The 22885-nt window shown below is 44.3% G+C and overlaps 1 protein-coding gene across 6 annotated transcripts in view; it reads right to left on the reverse strand.

The window, feature by feature from the left end:
* Nucleotides 1-22885, reverse strand: part of LOC140187862 (protein CBFA2T2-like) — a 221545-nt gene that overhangs the window by 34293 nt on the left and 164367 nt on the right. For all 6 annotated transcript variants that reach the window (XM_072243700.1, XM_072243664.1, XM_072243658.1 and 3 more), the window contains exons 9-10: nucleotides 17960-18028; nucleotides 3199-3389 (exon numbers count right to left, since the gene is read on the reverse strand). In XM_072243700.1, the coding sequence (XP_072099801.1) occupies nucleotides 3199-3389; nucleotides 17960-18028 (260 nt within the window). The remainder of the gene's footprint in view (nucleotides 1-3198; nucleotides 3390-17959; nucleotides 18029-22885) is intronic.

The raw sequence follows: 22885 nt of genomic DNA on the forward strand, positions 1-22885 counted from the left end.
CATTAAATCTCTCCCGCAAACACCCCACACACCCCATCTCCTCTAGTTCTCGATTCCCTAACCCTGGGAGAAAGACTGCGCACTTTGACTCTACCTATGCCCCCCCATGATCTATAAGATCACCCCTCATTCTCCAATAAAGAATGACCTAACTGCTCAACCCTCTCGGTCCCTCGAGTTCTGGCAGTCTCTCCCCTGCACTCTGTCCAGCTTAATGGCATCTTTCCTATAGGAAGGGAAGCAAAACGGAAGACAATATTTCAAATGTGGCCTTACCAACAATGTTGAAACAAAGCCATGAAGTCAAAGAAAGACACAGCAGAGAAACAGGCCCTTCAGCCTATCGATTCCATACCAACATTCAACCACCCATTTACATTAATCCCATTTTCCTATTATCCTCACTGTCTAAGAACTTGCCCTGCATTCTACCACCTACTTGCACACTAAGGGTGATTTACCTTTGGGCAATTAACTTAACAACCTACACACCTTTGTGGGATGTGGAAAGAAACTGGAGCAACTGAGGGAATCCACTCAGTCATGGTGAAAACATGCAAATTCCTCAGGGAAGATTGAACCGAGGTCTCCAGCTCTATGCACATTGTGCCAGCCTTCTCTGCTCTCACACTAAACCATCCAGAGATATTATTCCAAAATACAGAGAACAGAGAAATAGTTATCCCTCAAATACATCTCCAAAGTTAATATTATCCGGTAGCTGAGAGCTGTTTGTAAAGTCACAGTTCCTCCCTCTCACCACCCCTAGACTCAGTTCATCATGGGTAAAGCCTCCCCACCACTGAACACACCTACATGGAGTCCTGTTGCAGGAAAGCAGCATCCATCACCTACGACCCCCACCACCCAAGTGATGCTTTATTTTTGCCATCAAGAAGGTGGTACAGGAATCTCGGGACTCATGCCAACAGGTTCAGGAACAGTTATCACCCCTCAACCATCAAGCCCTTGAACCAATTTCACTTGCCCCTTCACTGAAATGTTCCCACAACCTATGGACTCACTTTCAAGGACTCATCATCTCATGTTATCAATATTAATTGTTTATTCATTATTATTATTTTGTACCTGTACAGTCTGTTGCCTTTTATACACTGATTGCTTGTCTGTCCTGTTGGGTGGGGTCTTTCACCGATTCTATTATGGTTATTGGATTTATTTTGTATCATCATCATCAGGTGCCATGCCCAGATTGAGCTTTGACTGCCATGGTCCATAAAGTCCTGTTTTGGGTCAAGTGGATCAATTCATTGGTATTCATTTCCAGTTCTCTGGCTGCTCTCTCCATCATCATTTGTCTTTGCCTTACTTTTGCTTTCTTTCCTTCAATCTCTCCCATAATTACCGTGCATTCTAACTCCTCTTTCCTAATCACATGTCCAATGAAGTCACTTTGCCTTTTCATGATCTCATACATTATTTCTCTTTTTGTGTTTGCACTGTTCATGACATCCTCGTTAGATATTCATTTTGTCCATGATATTCTTTGCCTCCTCCTCAAAAACAACATCTCTGCTGCTGCTTCAATTGGTTTCCTCATGTTACTAGGTATTGTCCAACATCCTGATCCATATAACATAACTGAGTATACCCGTAAGAAAATGAATCTCAGGGTTGTAGATGGTGACATATATATACCTGGATACTAATTTTACCTTGAATTTTGAAGAGTCCTTCACTAATTGAAAGGCCTTCTGGGGAACCTGGAAAAGGACATGTGAGAGGACCCTCTGCAAATGCAAACCCTTGTTCCTTTCAGTATTGGTATTAGATTTATTATCACTGACATACGGTACGGCATGAAATTTTTGTTTTGCGTCTGTGATACAGTGAAATACATAAAAAATTACCATTTTTACAAAAAGAAACAGAAAAAACTGTATAAAGAGAGCAAAAAGTGAGGCAGTGTTCATAGGTTCATGGTCTATTTAGAAATCTGATCGTGAAATGGGTTCCTAAATGTCCTGTTGGTAGCAATGAGAAGAGGGCATGGTGACGGTCATTAATGACGAATGCCAACCTCTTGAGGCATCTGAAGATGTCCTGATGGTGGGGAGGCTACTGCCCATGATGGACACAATAGGTGGATCACCCAGAGGAAACCCACGCGGTCACGGGGAGAATATACAAACTTCTCACTGACACAGTGGCAGAATTGAACCAGGGTTGGTGAACCACTACGCTTTGTAATTTACAGTCCTTTTATGTATTGCTGCTGCAAAAGAAAAACAAGTTTCACATCATATGATTGATTGGTTGTCCATCAAATCTGACAATGACAGATTTGTGCGGTCCTTCCATGTGAACTGTACGAAGAAAGTACAAGGTATCAGAGTACATATATGTCACCATATACAACCCTGAGATTAATTTCCCTGAGGGCATACTCAGCAAATCTATCGAATAATAACTATAACAGAATCAATGAAAGATCAACCAGAGTGCAGAAAGCAACAACGTGTGCAACTGCAAATATAAACAAATAGCAATAAATAACGAGAACATGAGATAATCAGATAAAGAGTTCTTAAAGTGAGATCATTGGCTGTTGGAACATCTCAATGAATGGGGCAAGTGAGTGTAGTTATCCCCTTCTATTCAAGAGCCTGATGGTTGAGGGGTAATAATAGTTCTTGAACCTGATGATGCGAGTCCTGAGGCTCTTGTACCTTCTACCTGATGGCAGCAGTGAGAAGAGAGCATGTCCAGTGTGGTGGGGGTCCCCGATGATGGATGCTGCTTTCCTGCAACAGCGTTTCATGTAGATGTGCTCAGTGGTTGGGAGGGCTTTACCCGTGGTGTACTGGGCTGAATCCACTACCTTTTGTGTGAATGTCTGTACAAAGACGTTGATGATAATAAACCTGATTCTGATACCCAAGGATTCCCAATAAACCTTTCAAAGGCTTTAGATGAGTATCTACAGCTGTACTCTCAGCTAGTGAGAGCATGTGGGGTCTCTTGTCTGATCTTCTGACCTCAGGATGGTCTCTGCCTGGTAACGACCCCGGGACTGAACATCTGCAGGGTGGTGGACATGAGATGGAGAGCGGGTCACTGACCAAACCAGTCAAGTGACGCTGAGAAGTGGGGGGGGGGGGGGGGGGGGGGGAGGGGATCATTGCTCCTGAGCCAGTGCGCTAACCAAGAAGGAGTGAGAGGAGGGCAACATCCTACCTCACTGGTGTCTTCCTGTTCGTTGATGACTGTGAAAGCGTCCTCGGCCGCCTGTCGTTTGGCATCAGCTATCTTCTGCTCCATCTTGGCCCTCTCCGCTGTTATCATCTCGTAGGCTTTCTGCTCGGCCTCGGTCACGGCTTTCTGCAGCTGCGACACAGCCTGGCGCTTCACCTCGTTGACGGCTTCCTCTGCTCCCCCAGGGAAAGAAAGAAACATCGCTAAGAGACGGCCACACTGGGTGCTCAGAGTAACGAAGGACTCTGACACGCGGCAGAGAGAAAGGAAGCGATTCCCTGAACAGGACGGGCTGCTGAAAAGCAATCATATACTCAGTAGCCACTTTATCAGGTCCACCTGCTCGCTAGAGCAAATATCTTATCAATCAATTATGTGGCAGCAACTCAATGTATAAAAACATGGAGACGTGGTCAAGAGGCTCAGCTGTTGTTTGGACCATAAATCAGCATGGCGAAGAAATCTGATCTAAGTGACTTTGACTGTGCAACGATTGCTGGTGCCATATGGGGAAGTTTGAGTATCTTAGAAATTGCCGATCTCCTGGGAGTTTCACTCACAAGAGTCTGCAGAGCTTACCGAGAATGGTGCGATGAACAAAAGTCATCCAGAGAATGGCAGTCTTGTGGTCGAAAATGCCTTGTTAATGAGAGAAGTCAGGCCAGACAGGCTCAAGCTGACAGGAAGATGACGGTAACTCAAATAAACACTTATTACAACAATGGTGTACAGAAGAGCATCTCTGAACACACAACACATTGACCCTTGAAAAAGATGGGGTACAGCAACAGAAGACCACACCAGGTTCCACTCCTGTACCTAATAAGGTGGCTACTGAGTGTAGAACTAAAGGTAAGAGGAAAATTTCTCGTGCCCATTTCTTTAGGAAAGGTGCAAAGGCTTTACAGATGAAACAAAATGCCTTTATGAACTGATTACTGATTCCAGGAAGTTACATGAATTGATTAAAGAAACAAGAATTAGTTAATAGATAATATTTACACTGTATGGAAGCAAGCCTTTCAGCCCTATTTGTCCATGAAAACCAAGATGACTATCTATAGCAATCCCATCTGACTGTGTTTGACCTATATTCTTCAAAACCAGGGTTTCTTAACCACGGGTCTGTGGACCGCTTAGGGGTCCGTGGATAGATTCCAGGGGGGTCAGTGAACATGGATGGGAAAAAAAGTTACATCTTTATTTTCACTAACCTTTTACTGAAATTTAGCTTTTCCTTCAATGATGAATGTAGGCAACAAACCACAGTAGTATTAACTTTACCTGTGACTTTGTCATCAATAGAAATCACAGATATTTTCACACCATATCACAGTTGTTAGAAATATCTCAAAATATCCATTATAACTTCTGTCTGTGAAGTAGCTGGCCAGCTATCGGGCAGACGCGCCACTGAATGTCCGACATGACATGCAAGTGGCTTTGTCAAAGACCACCCCATAGATTAACGTTCTTAATCAAGCTGAGCAACAACAGCCTTCACACTGATGTGTCTTTACAAAACTGAATTTAATTTTAACTTGCCAATATTTTAAATGTATAGTCTTGTTATTTAATGCATTAATAAAGAAGCACATACAGTGGTATGCAAAAGTTTGGGCACCCCAAGACATTTGAGCTCTCATATAACTTTTACCAAGGTCTCACACCTTAATTAGCTTGTTAGGGCTATGGCTTATTCACAGTCATCATTAGGAAAGGCCAGGTGATGCAAATTTCAAAGCTTTATAAAAACCCTGACTCCTCAAACCTTGTCCCAACAATCAGCAGCCATGGGCTCCTCTAAGCAGCTGCCTAGCACTCTGAAAATTAAAATAAATGATGCCCACAAAGCAGGAGAAGGCTATAAGAAAATAGTAAAGTGTTTTCAGGTAGCCGTTTCCTCAGTTTGTAATGTAATTAAGAACTGGCAGTTAACAGGAACGGTGGAAGTCAAGTTGAGGTCTGGAAGACCAAGAAAACTTTCCGTGAGAACTGCTCGTAGGATTGCTAGAAAGGCAAATCAAAACCCCCATTTGACTGCAAAAGACCTTCAGGAAGATTTAGCAGACTCTGGAGTGGTGGTGTACTGTTCTACTGTGCAGTGACACCTGCACAAATATGACCTTCATTGAAGAGTCATCAGAAGAAAACCTTTCCTGCATCCTCACCACAAAATTCAGTGTCAGAAGTTTGCAAAGGAACATCTAAACAAGCCTGATGCATTTTGGAAACAAGTCCTGTGGACTGATGAAGTTAAGATAGAACTTTCTGGCTGCAATGAGCAAAGGTATGTTTGGAGAAAAAAGGGTGCAGAATTTCATGAAAAGAACACCTCTCCAACTGTTCAGCATGGGGGTGAATCGATCATGCTTTGGGCTTGTGTTGCAGCCAGTGGCACGGGGAACATTTCACTGCTAGAGGGGAGAATTAATTCAATTAAATATCAGCAAATTCTGAAAACAAACATCACACCATCTGTAAAATAGTCGAAGATGAAAAGAGGATGGCTTCTACAACAGGATAATGATCCTAAACACACCTCAAAATCCACAATGGACTACCTCAAGAGGTGCAAGCTGAAGGTTTTGCCATAGCCCTCACAGTTCCCTGACCTAAACATCATCGAACATCTGTGGATAGACCTCAAAAGAGCAGTGCATGCAAGATGGCCCAAGAATCTCACAGAACTAGCATTTTGCAAGGAAGAATGGGCCAAAATCCCCGAAATAAGAATTGAAAGACTCTTAGCTGGCTACAAAAAGTGTTTACAAGCTGTGATACCTGCCAATGGGGGTGTTACTAAGTACTGACCATGCAGGGTGCCCAAACTTTTGCTTCGGGCCCTTTTCATTTTTTGTTATTTTGAAACTGTAAAAGATAGAAATAAAAAAGTAATCTTGCTTAAAATATTAAAGAAATGTGTCATCTTTAACCTTATGCCTTTTGGAAATCAGTAAATCTTTTACTCGCTTAGCTATTCACAGTAACAGAAATTTTGACCGGGGTGCCCAAACTTTTGCATGTCACTGTATATTACTATATCACAGATGTGTATTTTTAAATATTTTGATACCTGTATTTCCATATAATTGGTTTCTTTTGTAATCCTACGTATTTTATTTTATATATTTAAATACATTATTCTGAGAAGAGGTCCGTAGGCTTCACCTGACTGCCTAAAGGGTCCGTGGTATAAAAATGGTCAAGAAACCCTGTTCTAGACCTTTCCTATTCAAGTAGCCATTTTGTTGTGACGGAAGCTGCCTCTACCGAAGCTCATTCCATATACGTTTCAGATTGATTAAAATTCGCTTTATTTATAACATCTTCCAAGAGGACCACCACCTTGTCATGGTGTGGAACATGTCTGCCTCAATGACCCGGAGAGCTATGTTGGCTGGAGCCAGGGCTTTATGCTTTAGCTCTTGGTAGGGTCACCCATGCCAAACAGGTCAAAGGGTGGAGGCCAGAATAAGAGTAGTCTACCAGTTTCAGTTCAGCTCAGGGCTAATAACACTGACTGGTCAAAAAATAATTGTTACAGAAACAACAAAGAAGAATACTTCTATGCAGACAGAGATTGAAGGCCTTCATTGCTGCCCTAAATGCTAGCGGACAAAAGTAAAATAAAATAAATAAGTAAATAAATAAATAGAATTTTTTATCACAGATACACCAAAATATCAAAACTTAGTGAAATGCGCCATTTTGGATCAAATCAAATCAAATCAAATCAGTGAGAATATGCAGAGGGCAGCCCATAAGTGTTGTTTTGCTTTCAGTGCCAACACAGCATGCCCACAACTTACTAACGCTAATCCACGTCTTTGGAATGTGGGAGGAAACCGGAGTGTCCAGAGGAAACTCACACGGTCACAGGGAGAACGTACAAACAGTGGCGGAAATTGAGCCCTGATTGTTGGCGCAGTGAAGTGTTAACCTAGCCACTGCCTCTAATTAGTACTTAATAGCTATGTATTTAATATTTCAATTATATTTGGGTGATCTTGCATATACAGGTATATATATTGGCTGATTAAGCACTCTTGCTAAATAATTGCGAATTATCTGTAAAAATACGTAAATGCCATACGTCATCAAATTACCACGTGATACAGGTGCACTTCACTTAAAGTAAAGATGAAGGGGGTAATTTACAGTGGCCAATTGACCTTCTCATCCACATGACTGTGAGACGTGGGAGGAAACCGGAGCACCCGGAGGAAACTCACACGGTCACAGCGGTACCTGAGGTTGGGATCGAACCCGGGACTCTGGCGCTGTGAGCAGTGACTCGACCACCTGCACCACTTTGCCACAGAAGCATATTTCAGATTTCCAGCACCTGCAGCTTTCTGCCACAGTCAGTCTGGTGGGGGATACTCAGCAGGGTGAGCAGCATCTGTGGGAAAACTATTCTTTTCCAATTCAATTTGAAACAATTGTCGACTTCTTTCTTTGGAGTGAAGAAGGATGAGAGGTGACTTGATACAAGGTGCAAAAGGGAAGAAAATTATAGACCAGTTAGCCTGACGTCAGACATTGGGAGGATGTTAGGGTCAATTGTTAAGAATGAGGTGATGGAGTACTTGGTGACACAGGACAAGATTGCACAAAGTCAGCATGGTTTCCTTCAGGGAAAATCCTGCCTGACCAACCTGTTGGAATTCTTTGAGGAGATTACAAGTAGGATAGATAAAGGGGATGCAATGGATGTTGTATATTTGGACTTTCAGATGGCTTTTGACAAGGTGCCCACACGATGCTGCTTACCAAGTTAACAGCCCATGGTATTACAGGAAAGTTACTAACATGGTTAGTAGCAGACAGCGAGTGGGAATAACAGGATCCTTTTCTGGTTGGCTGCCAGTGACTAGTGGTGTTCCGCAGGGATCAGTGTTGGGACCACTTCTATTTATGCTGTATATCAATGATTTAGATGATGGAATAGATGGCTTTGTTGTCAAGTTTGCAGATGATCCGAAGATTGGTGGAGGGGCAGGTAGTGTTGAGGAAACAGATAGGATGCAGAAGGACTTAGACAGATTAGGAGTATGGGCAAGAAAGTGTCAAATGAAATACAATGTTGGAAAATGCATGGTCTTGCACTTTTGTAGTAGAAATAAAACGCGGACTATTTTCTAAATGGGGAGAAAATTCAGAGATGCAAAGGGACTTGAGAGTCCTTGTGCAGAACACCCTAAAGGTTAACTTGTAAGTAGAGTCGGTGGTGAGGAAGGCAAATGCCATGTTAGCATTTATTTCAAGAGGTCTATAATACAAGAGCAAGGATGTGATGCTGAGGCTTTATAAGGCACTGGTGAGGCCTCACCTTGAGTATCGTAAACAGTTTTTGGCCTCTCATCTTAGAAAAGGTGTGCTGGCACTGGAGAGGGTCCAGAGGAGGTTCACAAAGACGATTCCAGGAACGTTCTCATACAAGGAACGTTTGATGGCTCTGGATCTGTACTCACTGGAATTCAGAAGGATAAGAAGGGATCTCATTGAAACCTTTTGAATGTTGAAAAGCCTAGACAGAGTAGATGTGGAAAGGAAGTTTCCCAAACAAGAGGACACAGCCTCATGATAGAGGGGTGCCCTTTCAAAACAGAGATGTGGAGAAATTTCTTTAGCCAAAGGGTGGTGAATTTGTGGAATTTGTTGCCACACGCAGCTGTGCAGGCCAGGTGGTTGGGTGTATTTAAGGTACAGATTGATAGGTTCTTGATTAGACATGGCATCAAAGGTTACCAGGACAAGGCCAGGAACCGGGGTTGAGGAGGAGAAGGAAAAACAATCAGCCATGATTGAATGGTGGAGCAGACTCGATGGGCCAGATGGCCTAATTCTGCTCCTATGTCCTATGGTCTAAAAGATGATATAAACCATAGACCTAGTGGCTAGCCAGAGAGACTATTTCCCAGAGTGGAATGGCTAATACCGGGGGGCATGGAGGAAAGAATAGGGGGGGGGGAGGTGGTAATGTCAGAGGTAAGACATTTACACTGAGATTGGTGGGTGCATGGAACATGCTGCCAGGGGTGGTGGTTGAGGTAGATACATTTGGGACATTTAAGAGACTCTTAAAAAGGCACATGCATGTTTGAAAAACGGAGGGCTATGTACAAAACAATTAGCTTCAAGTAGCTTATAAGGTTGGCACAAGAATGTGGGCCGAAGGGCCTGTACTGTGCTGTAGTGTTCTATGTTCTAGTTCCTTTCCCCCACAGATGCTGTTTGTTCCACATTCCAGCCTCTGCTGCCTCTTGAGACTTCACCTACAGTTTTGATTTTGATTTTTAATCTACAAGTAGAATTTTTTTTTTAACCCAATGACCTGGTGCTGTGATCAAGTTCGAACTTGGGCATCTGGGCCAGACAACTGGATGTCAACGCAGTAACATAAGCATCGTGATCCCTTACCCATCCAGAGGGGAACCTGTCGACAAATAAATAAAAAGTGGCAGGTGCTTGAGAAGAGTGTGATATGGTTACCAGCTGCAGATGGCAACGACACACACAAACTCTCACGGAACCAAGCGCCCAGAAGTTGCCAGGGCAGAGTGAGACTTTGGCGCTAATTCCGCTCTGGGTTGGCAGATGGTGCATTTTCTGCAGGTGAGACAGCGCGACAGTTTTCTTCCTTCCACCCTCTGCTCTTTTTCGCTCCGTCTCTCCCCTCCCCCGCAGAATGGAATGCCGTCTGGTACGAAGACACCAAGCCTTTCTCCGCCAGCTGTCAAACTACCCGACCGTTAGAGGAAACATCAAAACTGCAAACTCACATGATCAACACTGGGTGCTTTCCCTGCTGCTTGTATTTTTCATCTTCACTGAGTTTCCACCCTCTTCTGCACACCGACGCCCTCACACATACACACTCTTTCCTGTTCAAGGCAGGCTACAGCCATTTCACACAAGTTCCCAAGACCCCCATCACCACCACTGAGCCCTCACAGAGCTGTGTGATATCTTGCAGAATCAAAAGGTTCTGGGTTCAAGACCATGGAAAACAGGTCCTTCAGCCCATCCAAATTACCTAACCAGCACTTCTATATCCTCAGAAAACTGAGGAAATTCAGCAAATCCTCAGCAATTTTTAGAGATGCCCAACTGAACACATCCTATCTGGATGCATCATGGCTTGATATGAAAACGGCTCTGCCCAAGACTGCAAGAAATTGCTGAGTTGCAAATGTAACTGGGTCTTGGTTACATTGGCTGCTGAGGTGTCTAAAATGGCTTCTTTGTATGTTATATAATTTTTTTTTTCTGTAATAATAACTGTGTTAAAAGGAGTTCTCTCTCTCCCTGCTTGTTTGGGTTATATTATTGATAAGGGAGGAAACGAACCAGTGAGTGTCCATGTTATTCTTTTTGTGGGTGATATTCTGTCTCATATGGCTGGGGACCGTGTGATTTGGCGGGTTTTCGGGCGGAGAAGACAGAGGAAGGTCGCATTCGGAGGCACTCTGGTCGGCCACCCAAGGAGTGGTCCCACGCGGGTCGTCCGAGGCCGAGGACGGAGGGTCAAGGTCCTGCGGGATATTGAGCTCCAATGAACCCTTAAGCGCACTGACTTTTAAAACTCTTATTTGAACTTTGGCGCCTTTCTTTGTTTTATTCTTTTAGGGTGTATTCTTTGTTAACCGATATTTGCAGTAAGATTTATGAAGTGTATGTATTTAACCGCTTATGGTGCTGTGTCTGATCTGTGAATTGGGCACTTACGCAGCCCCCACATAAACTGGCTTACATAGTGGGGTTTCCCTAGACACTGAGGAGCACGGTTTGTCTATAGCCTTACACAAACATAGCTCAGTTCCATCACAAAAGCCAGCCTCCCCACCATGGACTCTGTCTACATTACTCACTGCCTCAACGAAGCAGTCAACATAATCAAAGACCCTTCTGTTGTGTTTTCGATATTTCAGTAACATTTGAGTAATCTTATATATATATATACATCAAACTATATATATATAGTTTGATTAAGTATTCTTGTTTGTTTAATTAACTACAGGTTATATGTATAAATACATTAATTGCACACTACCACGTGAAATGTACGTGCCCTGCTAAAAGTAAAGATTAAGTCAGACCCGTATTCCCAGAATCCAATGTTTTCCTTTGAATTAATTTAGTGTTTGAAGTTACAAGACATAACAACTTCCAACCCTGAACATTCTCTCTTCTGCCCCTCCCACCAGGCAGAAAATTACTGCACCAGTCAACTGGGTTCAATTCGTTCTGCTGTTTGTAAAGAGATTTTGTGTTCTCTCTGTGACTGCGTGGGTTTCCTCTGGGTGCTCCAGTTTCCTCCCACAGTCCAAAGATGTACCGATTAGCGGGTTAATTGGCCACATGGGTGTAGTTGGAGGGTCTGGGCTCATTGGACCGGAAGGGCCTGTATTGTGCTGTACCTCTAAATATAATAAACTATTCTGTCTTAAACATGTTTTCTACCCCTGAAATTCCAGTTGGATTTAAGCTGCAAAGAGTGAAAACTTCATTTCAGACTTATTCCCCTGTCAATCAATCTTGTTCTGTGTGACTGAGATTGAATTGAAACACATAATTATGAGATCGACAACCAGTGCCCCTTTTCCATGGTCAAGATGTCTAGTACTTGAGGGGATATGTCCAAGACGAGAGGGGGCGTTCAAAGATGTGGAGGGAAAATCTTTTACACAGAGAGCAGTGGGTGCCTGGAATGTGGTCATGAAGGCAGATACAACAGAGGTGGTTAAGAGGCTTTCAGACAGGTTCGTGCAAATGCAGAGAATGAAGGCACAAGAACATTATGCAGGTATTAGGGATTAGCTGACATTAGCTTCATTATTTGGCACAGCACTACGGGCCAAAGGGCCTGTTCCTCTGTTCCATGTTCTGAAAAACTTGTCAATGTGGTCTTTCATTGATTCCATTGTATTTTTTTGTTCTACTGTGAATGCCTGCAAGAAAATAAGTCTCAGGGTAGTATAGGGTGACATATACGTACTTTGATAATAAATTTATTTTGAACTGATCCACTCCCTGCATTTCTGATGTTTAGTTGTTGTAGCTACTTTCATAAGTTTCTGCCGGTCTTTAAATGAACCATTTTCTTAGTGAAGTGACATTGTTATCCGTGCAAACACATCCAAATCACTGGATGGCAATTAACCGTTAACTAGCGGTTAAGATGTGTGTTGGAGAGTATATTGACTGTCTGTATCACAGCTTGGTATGGAAACAACATTGCCCTTGAGCGGAAAATCTTACAGAGTAGTGTATACGGCCCGGTCCATCACGGGTAAAGCCCTCCCCATCACTGAACACATCTACACAGAGCGCTGTCGCAGGAAAGCAGCGTTCACCATCAGGGATCATCACCACCACCCAGGTCAGGCTCTCTTCTTCCTGCTACCACCAGGAAGGAGGTACAGGAAGCTCATGACTCACACCACCAGGTTGAGGAACAGTTAGTACCCCGCAACCATTAGGCTGTTGAACGAAAGGGGATAACTTCACTCAACTGCACTTACCCCATCATTAAAATGTTCCCAAAACCAATGGACTCATTTTCAAGGACTCTTCATCCCACGCTCTTGATATTTATTGCTTATTTATTTATAAGATCAGAAGATATAGGAACAGAATTAGACCATGTGACCATTCAGTCTGCTCCATCATTTCATTGTGGCTGATCAATTTTCCTTCTCAGCCCCAACCTCCTTACATTCTGTCAACAAATAAATGTATTTATTAGTTTGGTTACCCATTCAATTTACTTAATTTTTTATTATGCTGCATTAATTAGTTAGTTAATTAATTAATTTTCTCTTTTCTTCTTTCTTTTAGTATTTGCAGAGTTTGTTGATTTTTGCACACTGGTTGTCCGCCCTGTTGGGTGAGGTCTTTCATTGATTCTATTATGGTTACTGGATTTGTTGAGTATGCCCGCAAGAAGAATCTCAGGTTGGTATATGGTGGCATACATCTATATTGAACTCGAACAAAGATCCTGTAAGGTTTATTAAGGACAATTTTACATTGCAGTTTCTCCTGCTAGTGGAAATGTTTTTGCCAAACACTTGGTAAACACCTCTGTTATGCGCTTGCTCATTTTTTGACAAAATAACTTCAGGACTGTTAAGCTTTCCTGGAAAGAAAAACCACCCTGTTCTGACATGATCGTTATAAATCATTTGAAGGGCCTCTATATGCTTTTGTATTCTAGCTGTAGCTCAGTCAAGTTTGAATAATTCTTCTTCCTTTCATCTCTCTCTCCCTTCCCTCCCTCCCACCCCCTTCCCAGGAAGGGAGGACCAGAGGTTTTATTTTTACATTAGCCCGACCAGCCAATGATTTATTTATCTGTGTCATTTACCCCTTGAATCCTGTGCCACATTCATACATATTATTCCCTGAAATAAATGCAGCACCTCAAGGGAAATACACACAAAATGCTGGAGGAACTCATCAGATCAGGCAGGATCTATGGGCATGAATGAAGAATCAGCATCAAGTTCCTGCTGAGTTCCTCCAGCATTCTGTGTGTGTTACTCTGGATTTCCAGCATCAACAGAATCTATTGTATTTACCTCCTGGCGTTTATCCCTGCAGGTGGCAGAAGAGCAAAACCTGCCCATTCACCTCCTCCCTCACCTCCATTCAGGGCCCCTTCCAGGTGAGGCAACACTTCACCTGCGAACCTGCTGAGGTCGTCTACTGTATCTGCTGCTCCTGGTGTGGCCTCCTCCACATTGGTGAGACCCAAACTAGATTGGGGGCCGCTTTGTCAAGCACCTCGGCTCCATCTGCAAAAAGCAGGATTTCCCAGAAGCCAACCATTTTAATTCCTATTCCCATTCCTGTTCCGACACGTTGCTCCATGGCCTCTCCTCTGCCATAACGTGGTCACTCTCAGAGTAGAGGAGCAACACCTCATATCCATCTAGTCAGCGTCCAACCAATCAATTTTTCCAACTTACAATTCCCCCTCCAACTTCCCTCTTCTTCTATTCCCCACTCTGCCCTCTTACTTCTTCTCCACCACTGCCTATAACCTCCCGCTGGTGCCCCTCTTCCCTTCCTTTCTCACATGGTCCATTCTCCCTCCTAACACATTCCCTCTTCTCCAGCCCTTTCACCTATCACCTTCCAGCTTCTTACTTCATTCCTCTTCCCCCACCCACCTGGCTTCACCTACCACCTTCCACCTTGTCCTCCTCCCCTCTCCCCACCTTCTTATTCTGGCACCTTTCCCCTTCCTTTCCAGTCCTGATGAAGGATCTCAGCCTAAAACGCTGCAGTTTACTCTTTTCCACAGATGCTGCCTGACCAGCTGAGTTCCTCCAGCATTTTGTGTGTGTTGCTTTGGACTTCCAACAGTTGCAAAATCTCTTGCGTCTATAATTTCCCTGTTGGCAGTGTAAGGTCAAACTCACCCACACCAAACTGTCAGTCCTTGGCTTTCATTACTGCCAATGTGAGGCTAAACATAAACTACAAAAGCAGCACTCAATTTTCCACCTGGATAGTCTACAACCCAATGGTATGAACATTCAATTATCCAACTATTTTTTTGCCCTTCCGCATTTATGTAGTACCTTCTCTCAACCTCAGGCTGGCAATCAGTTTTGACTGTATGCCTTTCTGGCAGGTCCTTAGGGTTGCTATAGCAGCAGGGTGATGGTAATGGATTCCCAACCTGGGTCCATGGACCGCTCGGTTAATGGTAAGGGTCCATGGCATAAAAAAGGCTGGGAACCCCTGACCTACCTATTAGACGCTCCCAATGGTATGCGTCTCAAGCAGCCTCTGACAACCAAGTCCAGCTCCTGGCCTTCACATGTTCCTTAGCCTCTAAGCCCGAGAACCCATTTCTATTGCCAGGAAAAGGATTTTTGCTCTCCACCCTATCTGACCCCTCACATAATTTTATCTGCCTCTCCCAGAGTTCCCTTTTAGCCTCCTGTACTCCAAGAAAACAAACTTAGCTTATCCGGTCTCTTTCTGACAATGGAAAAGCTGGAACGTGTTACTGGAAATTTGTCTAAATATTGTGAACAATATGCTCAACTTGTTCCAAGTTCTAGGCTATTCAATCTAACTGAACACTCCAGCTAGAGTATGTAGAATGAAATATAACCTTATTGCTATGGTTGCACTTTCAAGAGAACAAATCATATCATGACCACTGGGTTGTAAAACCATAACCAGAAGCTTATTTAGTCGTCTTCAAACTGTATTGTTTACCAGGCACAAAGAGAGCAGAAGTACCCTGTGCCTGCAGGAGTGAGCACACAGTGACCTGGCCTTTCAAGCACTGAGAGCCACACCTCCCAAAGATGTGTTATGCCACTAGCTCCCTGTACTCGAGCGATTCCCACCGACGGTTTGAAGAAGCAACGTGGAAGGTTGTAACATCAGAACGGCGAGTTGCTGGTCTCCCCTCGTATTGTTGCAGGAGCGGTCTCTCTCTCTCTCTCTCTCCCTCGCTGGTGAGAGAAAGCCTGTCGGTGATACCAAAGTGTTGAGTGATGGACTGTAGTTTTGATGGACTCTGGATCAGATTTTGCTGTTGCGTGCATGGTGTGGGGGTTGGGGATGGATGTCAATGAACTTGCTATTGTCAGTGCAAGGGGGGAATGGGAGGTTGATGCTTGCTGCTGCTTCTGCGAAGGGTGGGGGGGGTGGTTTCGGGGCTTCAATGTCCTATCATTCATTCTATGGGGTCCCTTGTTGCACGGATGTCTGTGAAGAGTACAAATTTAAGGTTGTATACTGTATACATTCTCTGTTATTAACAGAACCTAAATCTAACCCAGCTCCCTATATCGCACTGCTCTGGCTTGTGTATCACGCAGACAGCTGGATCACAATGTCCATGGGTGACCCCGATCAAGGGAAAGCCTCATTGTCTGGCAGGTCACCAAGGTATTTTAGTGACTAAGTATCACAGTTCATTATTGGTAGTCTTTCTTCAATACTACTATTATCCTTTTGTTACCACCAACAGGAGGTGAAGCTTCTTTTTTAATCTAAAACTTTATGTGGACAAAAAAAAAAAATCCAAACTTGCAAAACATTTTTTTAAAAATCTAGTATTTAATGTACAGAAGTCACCTCAGTAGTGGATTCAGCCCAGTACATCATGGGTAAAGCCCTCCCAGCCACTGAAAACCTCTACATGAAAAGCAGCATCCATCATCAAAAATCCATACCACCCAGGCCGTGCTCCTTTCTTGTTGCCGCCGTCAGGTAGAAGGTACCAGAGCCTCAGGACTCGCACCACCAGGTTCAAGGACAGTTACCACCCCTCAACAATCAGGCTCTTCAACAAAAGGGGATAACTACACTCATCTATTGAGATGTTTCCACACCACAGGTCCCATTGCAGCTCTACAAAACTCTAATTAGTCCACACTTGGAATAATGTGTCCAGTTCTGGTCCTCTCATTATAGGAAAGATGTGGAAGGAATTAGAGAGGGTGTATAGGAGATTTATCTGAATGGTTCCTGGATTAGAGAGCAGGTCTTATGAAGTAAGGTTGAGCAACGTAGGGCTTTTCTCTTTGGGGCGAAGGAGGACGAGTGATGACTTGATACAGGCATACAAGAAGATAAGAGGTACACATCATATGGATAGCCAGAGACTTTTCCTAGGACAGAAATAGCTAATAGAGGGGGTATAATTTTAAGGTGATTGCAGGAATGGAGGTGGTTGCTGGGTGCTGATGCTTCCTGCTGGAACAAGTGGGGAAGGGTCGATGTGTGTGGGAGGGGGGAGTGGGGGCTTTGGGATTCTAATATTTTTCTGTCATTCATTCTTCGGGGTTTTCTTCTGTTTTGTGGATGTCTGTGAAGAGTAAGAATTTCAGGTTGTATACTGTGTACAATCTCTGACATTAAGAGGAACTACTGAAAATAGTGGGGGATGTCAGAGCCTGGAGGAACGTATAGGGGGAAAATATCTTATGTCTTAGGTTTTTTACAGAGTGATGGGTGCATAAAATGCCTTGCCGGGGTGGTGACAGAGGCAGGTACATTAGGGACATTAAAAAAACTCCTAGATGGCCACATGGATGATAGAGAAATAGAGGAGTATGTAGGGCCGCAGTTTGCAAACAAAAGTTAGAACATTTAAGAATGAGATGAAAGGGATTTTTTTCACTTGGTAGGTAGTGAACCTTTGTGATTTTCTACCCTGGATAGTTGTTGAGACGCAGTCATTGCAATCAGTCCATAAGACTGTAAGACACAGGAGCAGAATCAGGCCAATGGCCCATCCAGGCTACTCTGCCATTCCACCATGGCTGATTTATCATCTCTCTCAACCCCATTCCCCTGCTTTCTTCCCATAACTCGACACCCTGATTAATCAAGAACCTACCAACACTTGATTTAAATATACCCAATGACTTGGCCTCCACAGATGTCTGTACGCTGAATTCCACAGATTCACCAATCTCTGGCTAAGGAAATTCCTCCTCATCTCTGTTCTAAAGGGGCGTCCTCTGGTCCTAGACTCCCCGACTATAGGAAACATTCTCTCCAAGTCCACAGAGATCATTATATTTCTGCGCATGAAGGAAATCAAAGGATATGGAATCAATGGAAGCAGGTTAGCCACAACCTTGTGGAGTTAAAGGTCTGGACCGCTGCTCCTGTTTCCTCTGATTTTTATGTTCAGAAGAGAAGAGTTGCTGTAATCTAAACCAAGAGAGGCTAAATGATGTCCAGTATGTCTTACCTGCCTTTTTCCAGATGTCATCAGGGACATAGCCAGCCGCCGGTCGGTGGGTGATCTCCCGAAGAAGCTCTAAAGAGACACAAATCAACTTCAAGTAAATGGAAGCCTATTCCCCATACTTTCACCAGAGGAATCTCCAGTGCAGGCAGAGATAACAGGTTCAGTGAGATGAACACTGCATCCTGGCAAATGATGACATCAGAGGATTGGAGAGGTCTCCTTCCTCCGGCAATATAGTGACAACTGAAGGGTTTCAGCCTGAAACATCAACTGTTTACTCTTTTCCATTGTGGCTTGTGGAGTCAGATCCCTCTCATGCTGCACTGTCAGGTCTGCCTTCTTTCAGCAGACTTCAAACACTGCGGAACAAATGGCCTGATAAGACCCAGAAACCCCGTTCCCTCCGGACCTCGGGCACTCTCTCGCTTTCTGTGTCTAGTCTGCATACTTCCCCTGTGACCATGTGGGCTTCCTCTTACATCCCAGACGCGTGGACTGGTGAACCGATTACCATGGTAAAACTGACCCTGGAGTGTCGATGACTGATAGAACGTCGGGGAGCTGATGAGATCATGAGGAGAGAAAGAAAATAGGATAAAGTAGAATTGATGTTTGATTGTTGATATGGACTCAATGGGCTAAAGGGCCTTTTTCAGTATTAATCGCTCTATGACTACAACTCTATGGCAGCTACTTGCTCAGACAGAGTATAGGATATATAGTACTGTGCAGAAGTCTGGGTACTTTTATATAGCTAGGGAGCCCAAGACCTTTGTACTAATCTTATGCATTGCAGCTGTTGCTGGTACAAGAATAACTAATCTCATGACCTATGTGAGTGATGATAAATCTGAAGCTGATGTGGGTCTCTATTGTGGACTGAGAGTGGGAAAGGGGCAGGGAGAGGGGAATCATGGATCGGGAGAGGGAAGCATCAGAAAAAGACTAAGGAGCTGGTGGTAGACCTGAGGAGAACTAAGGTACCGGTGACCCCGGTTTCCATCCAGGGGGTCAGTGTAGACATGGTGGAGGATTACAAATACCTGGGGATACGAATTGACAATAAACTGGACTGGTCAAAGAACACCTGAGGCTATCTACAAGAAGGGTCAGAGCTGTTTCTATTTCCTGAGGAGACTGAGGTCCTTTAACATCTGTCGGACGATGCTGAGGATGTTCTACGAGTCTGTGGTGGCCAGTGCTATCATGTTTGCGGTTGTGTGCTGGGGTAGCAGACAGCAACAGAATCAACAAACTCATTCATAAAGCCAGTGATGTTGTGGGGATAGAACTGGACCCTCTGACGGTGATGTCTGAAAAGAGGATGCTGTCCAAGTTGCATGCCACCTTGGACAATGTCTCCCATCCCACTACATAATGGACTGGTTGGGCACAGGAGTACATTCAGCCAGAGACTCATTCCACCGAGATGCAACACAGAGCGTCATAGGAAGTCATTCCTGCCTGTGGCCATCAAACTTTATAACTCCTCCCTTGGAGGGTCAGACACCCAATAGGGTGGTCCTGGACTTATCTCCTGGCATAATTTACATATTTCTATTTAATTATTTATGGTTTTATTACTATTTAATTATTTATGGTGCAACTGTAACGAAAACCAATTTCCCCCGGGATCAATAAAGTATGACTATGACTATATGACTATGACTAAAGACATTCTCATATGATCAATAATCCAAGGTATTTGGAATCAAATGACCTTGGCCTGTGTCTCAGGGCTGGGTGTGTCTGCACTCGTGCCACCTCCCGCCCCTGGCTCTCCTTCTCTGCCACCTGTCACACACCCCTCCTGTGGAGCTCCATCCTCACCATTCCCAACATCCTTTGCTCCTGCCAGATTTACAAACTTGCTGTCTGCTCTGCATTGACAAATACAGTACTCTACAAAAGTTTTAGTCACCCTAGCTATACATAGTTTGTGCTTAAGACTTTTGCACAGTACTGTAGAACAGTACCTCTCAGTACAGACCCTACAGCCCACGATGTCATGCCAACCTCCTACCCTATTTTAAGATCAATCGAACCCTTCCCCCCACATAGCTCACCATTTTCTATCATCCACATGCATATTTAAGAGCTTTATAAATGTCCCTAATGTATTTGCCTCTACCACCACCCCTGACAGTGTTCCATGCACCCTCCGCTCTCTGTATAAAACACCTACCTGACACCATCCCCCATACTTTCCTCCAATCACCTTAAAATTATGCCTCCTTGTATTAGCCATTTATACCCTGGGAAAAAGGCACTGGCTGTTCACTCTACCTATGTCTTTCATCATCTAGTACAACTCTTATCAAATCACCCCTCACCCTCTTTCGCTCCAAAGAGAAAAGCCCTTGCTCACTCAACCTTTCCTCTCAGCCAGACATGCTCTCCAATCCAGGCAGCATCCTGGTACATTCCCCTCTACACCGTCTCTAACGCCTCCACAGCCTTCCTATAATGAGGTCTAATGAGGATAATGTGGTAGTGTTTATAAAAAAGGATTGCAAACACAAGCCTGGAAACAATCAGGCCACCATCAGATTATTGAATAGTCCATGGACCCATCAGCACTACCTTCCTATTTGACTTTGGCACTATTTATCTATTTTGTAACTCTTTGTAATTTTTATGTTTTACTCTGTACCACTGCCACGTAAACATAGAAAACTTACAGCACAATACAGGCCCTTAGGCCCACAAAGCTGTGCCAAACATGTCCTTACCTTAGAACTACCTAGGCTTACCCATAGCCCTCCATTTTCTAAGCTCCATGTACCTAACCCAGGAGTCTCTTAAAAGACCTATCGTATCCACCTCCACCACCAGCAGCCCATTCCATGTACTCACCACTCTCTGCATAAAAAACTTACCCCTGACATCTCCTCTGTACCTACTCCCAAGCACCTTAAACCTGTGTCCTCTTGTGGCAGCTATCTCAGCCCTGGGAGAAAGCCTCTGACTATCCACACGATCAATGCCTCTCATCATCTTATACACCTCTATCAGATCACCCCTCATCCTCCGTCGCTCCAAGGAGAAAAGGCCGAGTTCACTCAAATTATTCTCATAAAGGCATGCTCCCCAATCCAGGCAACACCCTTGTAACATATTTCACAGCATATGTCGGTGATAATAAACCTGATTCTGAATTCCCTGATGAACGTCCTCGATGATCTCCTCAACTTAACGTTACTTGCTGTAGGAACCCCTTGCCCCCCACCCCGCATGCAAATTATTTGCACTGTTTCGCATTACTATTTAGAGATACAGCACACAATTATACCTGTAAGCCCAATTAACCTGTACGTCTTTGGACTGTGGGAGGAAACAGGGGCACACAGAGGAAACCCACACAGTCATGCGGAGAAGGTATAAGCTCCTTACAGATGATGGATGAATCCAACCCAGGTCGCTGGCACTGTGAAGGCTGATTTATACTTGTGCATCAAATGTACGCTGTAGCCGTGTACCCTACGCTGTACTCTACGCCGTAGCCTAATGTGCACCTCTCCCAAAATGTAACTACGCGTCGCGGCGATACAGACCAAAACAACTGTGATTGGTCCGCTTGGTAGCATCGCATTTCCTCCTACACTGCAGTAGCTTCCCATTGGGCAACTGAAGGGCAGGGAAGGAACTCTGGCTGCAATGCTTTCCATAAAGCTTTACAGACCTCCAAAATTATGGAGGACCCTGTGCTTGACGCCAGTTTGTAGCTAGCTGCTGCAGCCTGTTGACATCCACCTGAAGCTAAAACTCGAATGGTGATTGCCAGTCTCTGAGTATACTGTGCGTACACTGATGCGAAATAAGTTGTTGGAGACTATGAACCAAATCGTCAAATCTACCTGCCAACATCCAAAAACATTTGAGATGCATCTCCTCGTCCATGTCTCTCAGTGGCCGGACAAGCACAGAAAATTCACCCTCCTTCAGTTTCAGTCGCCATTGTTTGAAGTTTGAGTTTCTTCGTGTTGAGTTTCAACAGAGTGGCATAGAAACCCCATCACCAACTAGCGTTTTGGCGGTGAATTGCAGAGTGACGCAGACACACCAACGGACAAATATAAATGCTCACAACGGCGTAGCCCACTTGCGTAGGCTACGGCACAAGCTAGTACACATGAGTACAGATCAGCCTTAATAGTGTTAGCTAACCACTACTCGACTGTGCTGCCCCAATAAGTCAGTGATAATAAACCTGACTCGGACTCCCCAGGTGAAACAGTTCCCCGACGACCTGCAGCTTTCCTTTGCTAGCTCTGGGATCTTCTTGTATACAAATTATCTGTACCGCTTTACATCTGAATGACTGCATTTCTGAAAGGTATAATGAATTCCAGGGAGCTTGTGAAAGACAATATGTGAATGCAAATCAGCTCAGACAGACCGGCTGTTCATTCAGCACTGTCAAGCTGCCTGCATGAGCCGAGGCAGGGAAGGGACCTCAACCACATACAGGGACAACAAGCAATCCAGATGGCAAGGCACCATTTTGTGTGGCGACAACTGACACTGGGCGCGGTCACAAAATGCCCGCCAGCTGGGCCAGTGTGGGGAAAGGTGCAGGAGGATGGGGGAAGTCTAGGATTAGCAGACGCAGCCTCTGAATGGAAGCTTTAGAACAGAGATGAGAAGGAATTTGCTCAGCCAGAGGTGGCGAATCTGTGGAATTCATCGCCACAGATGGCTGTCGGGGCCAAGTCATTGGGTATATTTAAAGGGGGGGTTAATAGTTCATAATTGGTAAGGGCGCCAAAAGTTACAGTGACGAGGCAGGATAATTAGCCATGATTGGATGGGCTGAATGGCCTAATTATTTTCCTATATCTTAAGGTTTTATAGATGGGAAGCCAGGGCAGGATGAAGTTTAGATGCACAGCCTCACGTTGCCACGTGATCCACAGCCCAGAGGGG

This window comes from Mobula birostris, chromosome 2 (assembly GCF_030028105.1).
Source record: "Mobula birostris isolate sMobBir1 chromosome 2, sMobBir1.hap1, whole genome shotgun sequence".
Taxonomy (NCBI): domain Eukaryota; kingdom Metazoa; phylum Chordata; class Chondrichthyes; order Myliobatiformes; family Myliobatidae; genus Mobula; species Mobula birostris.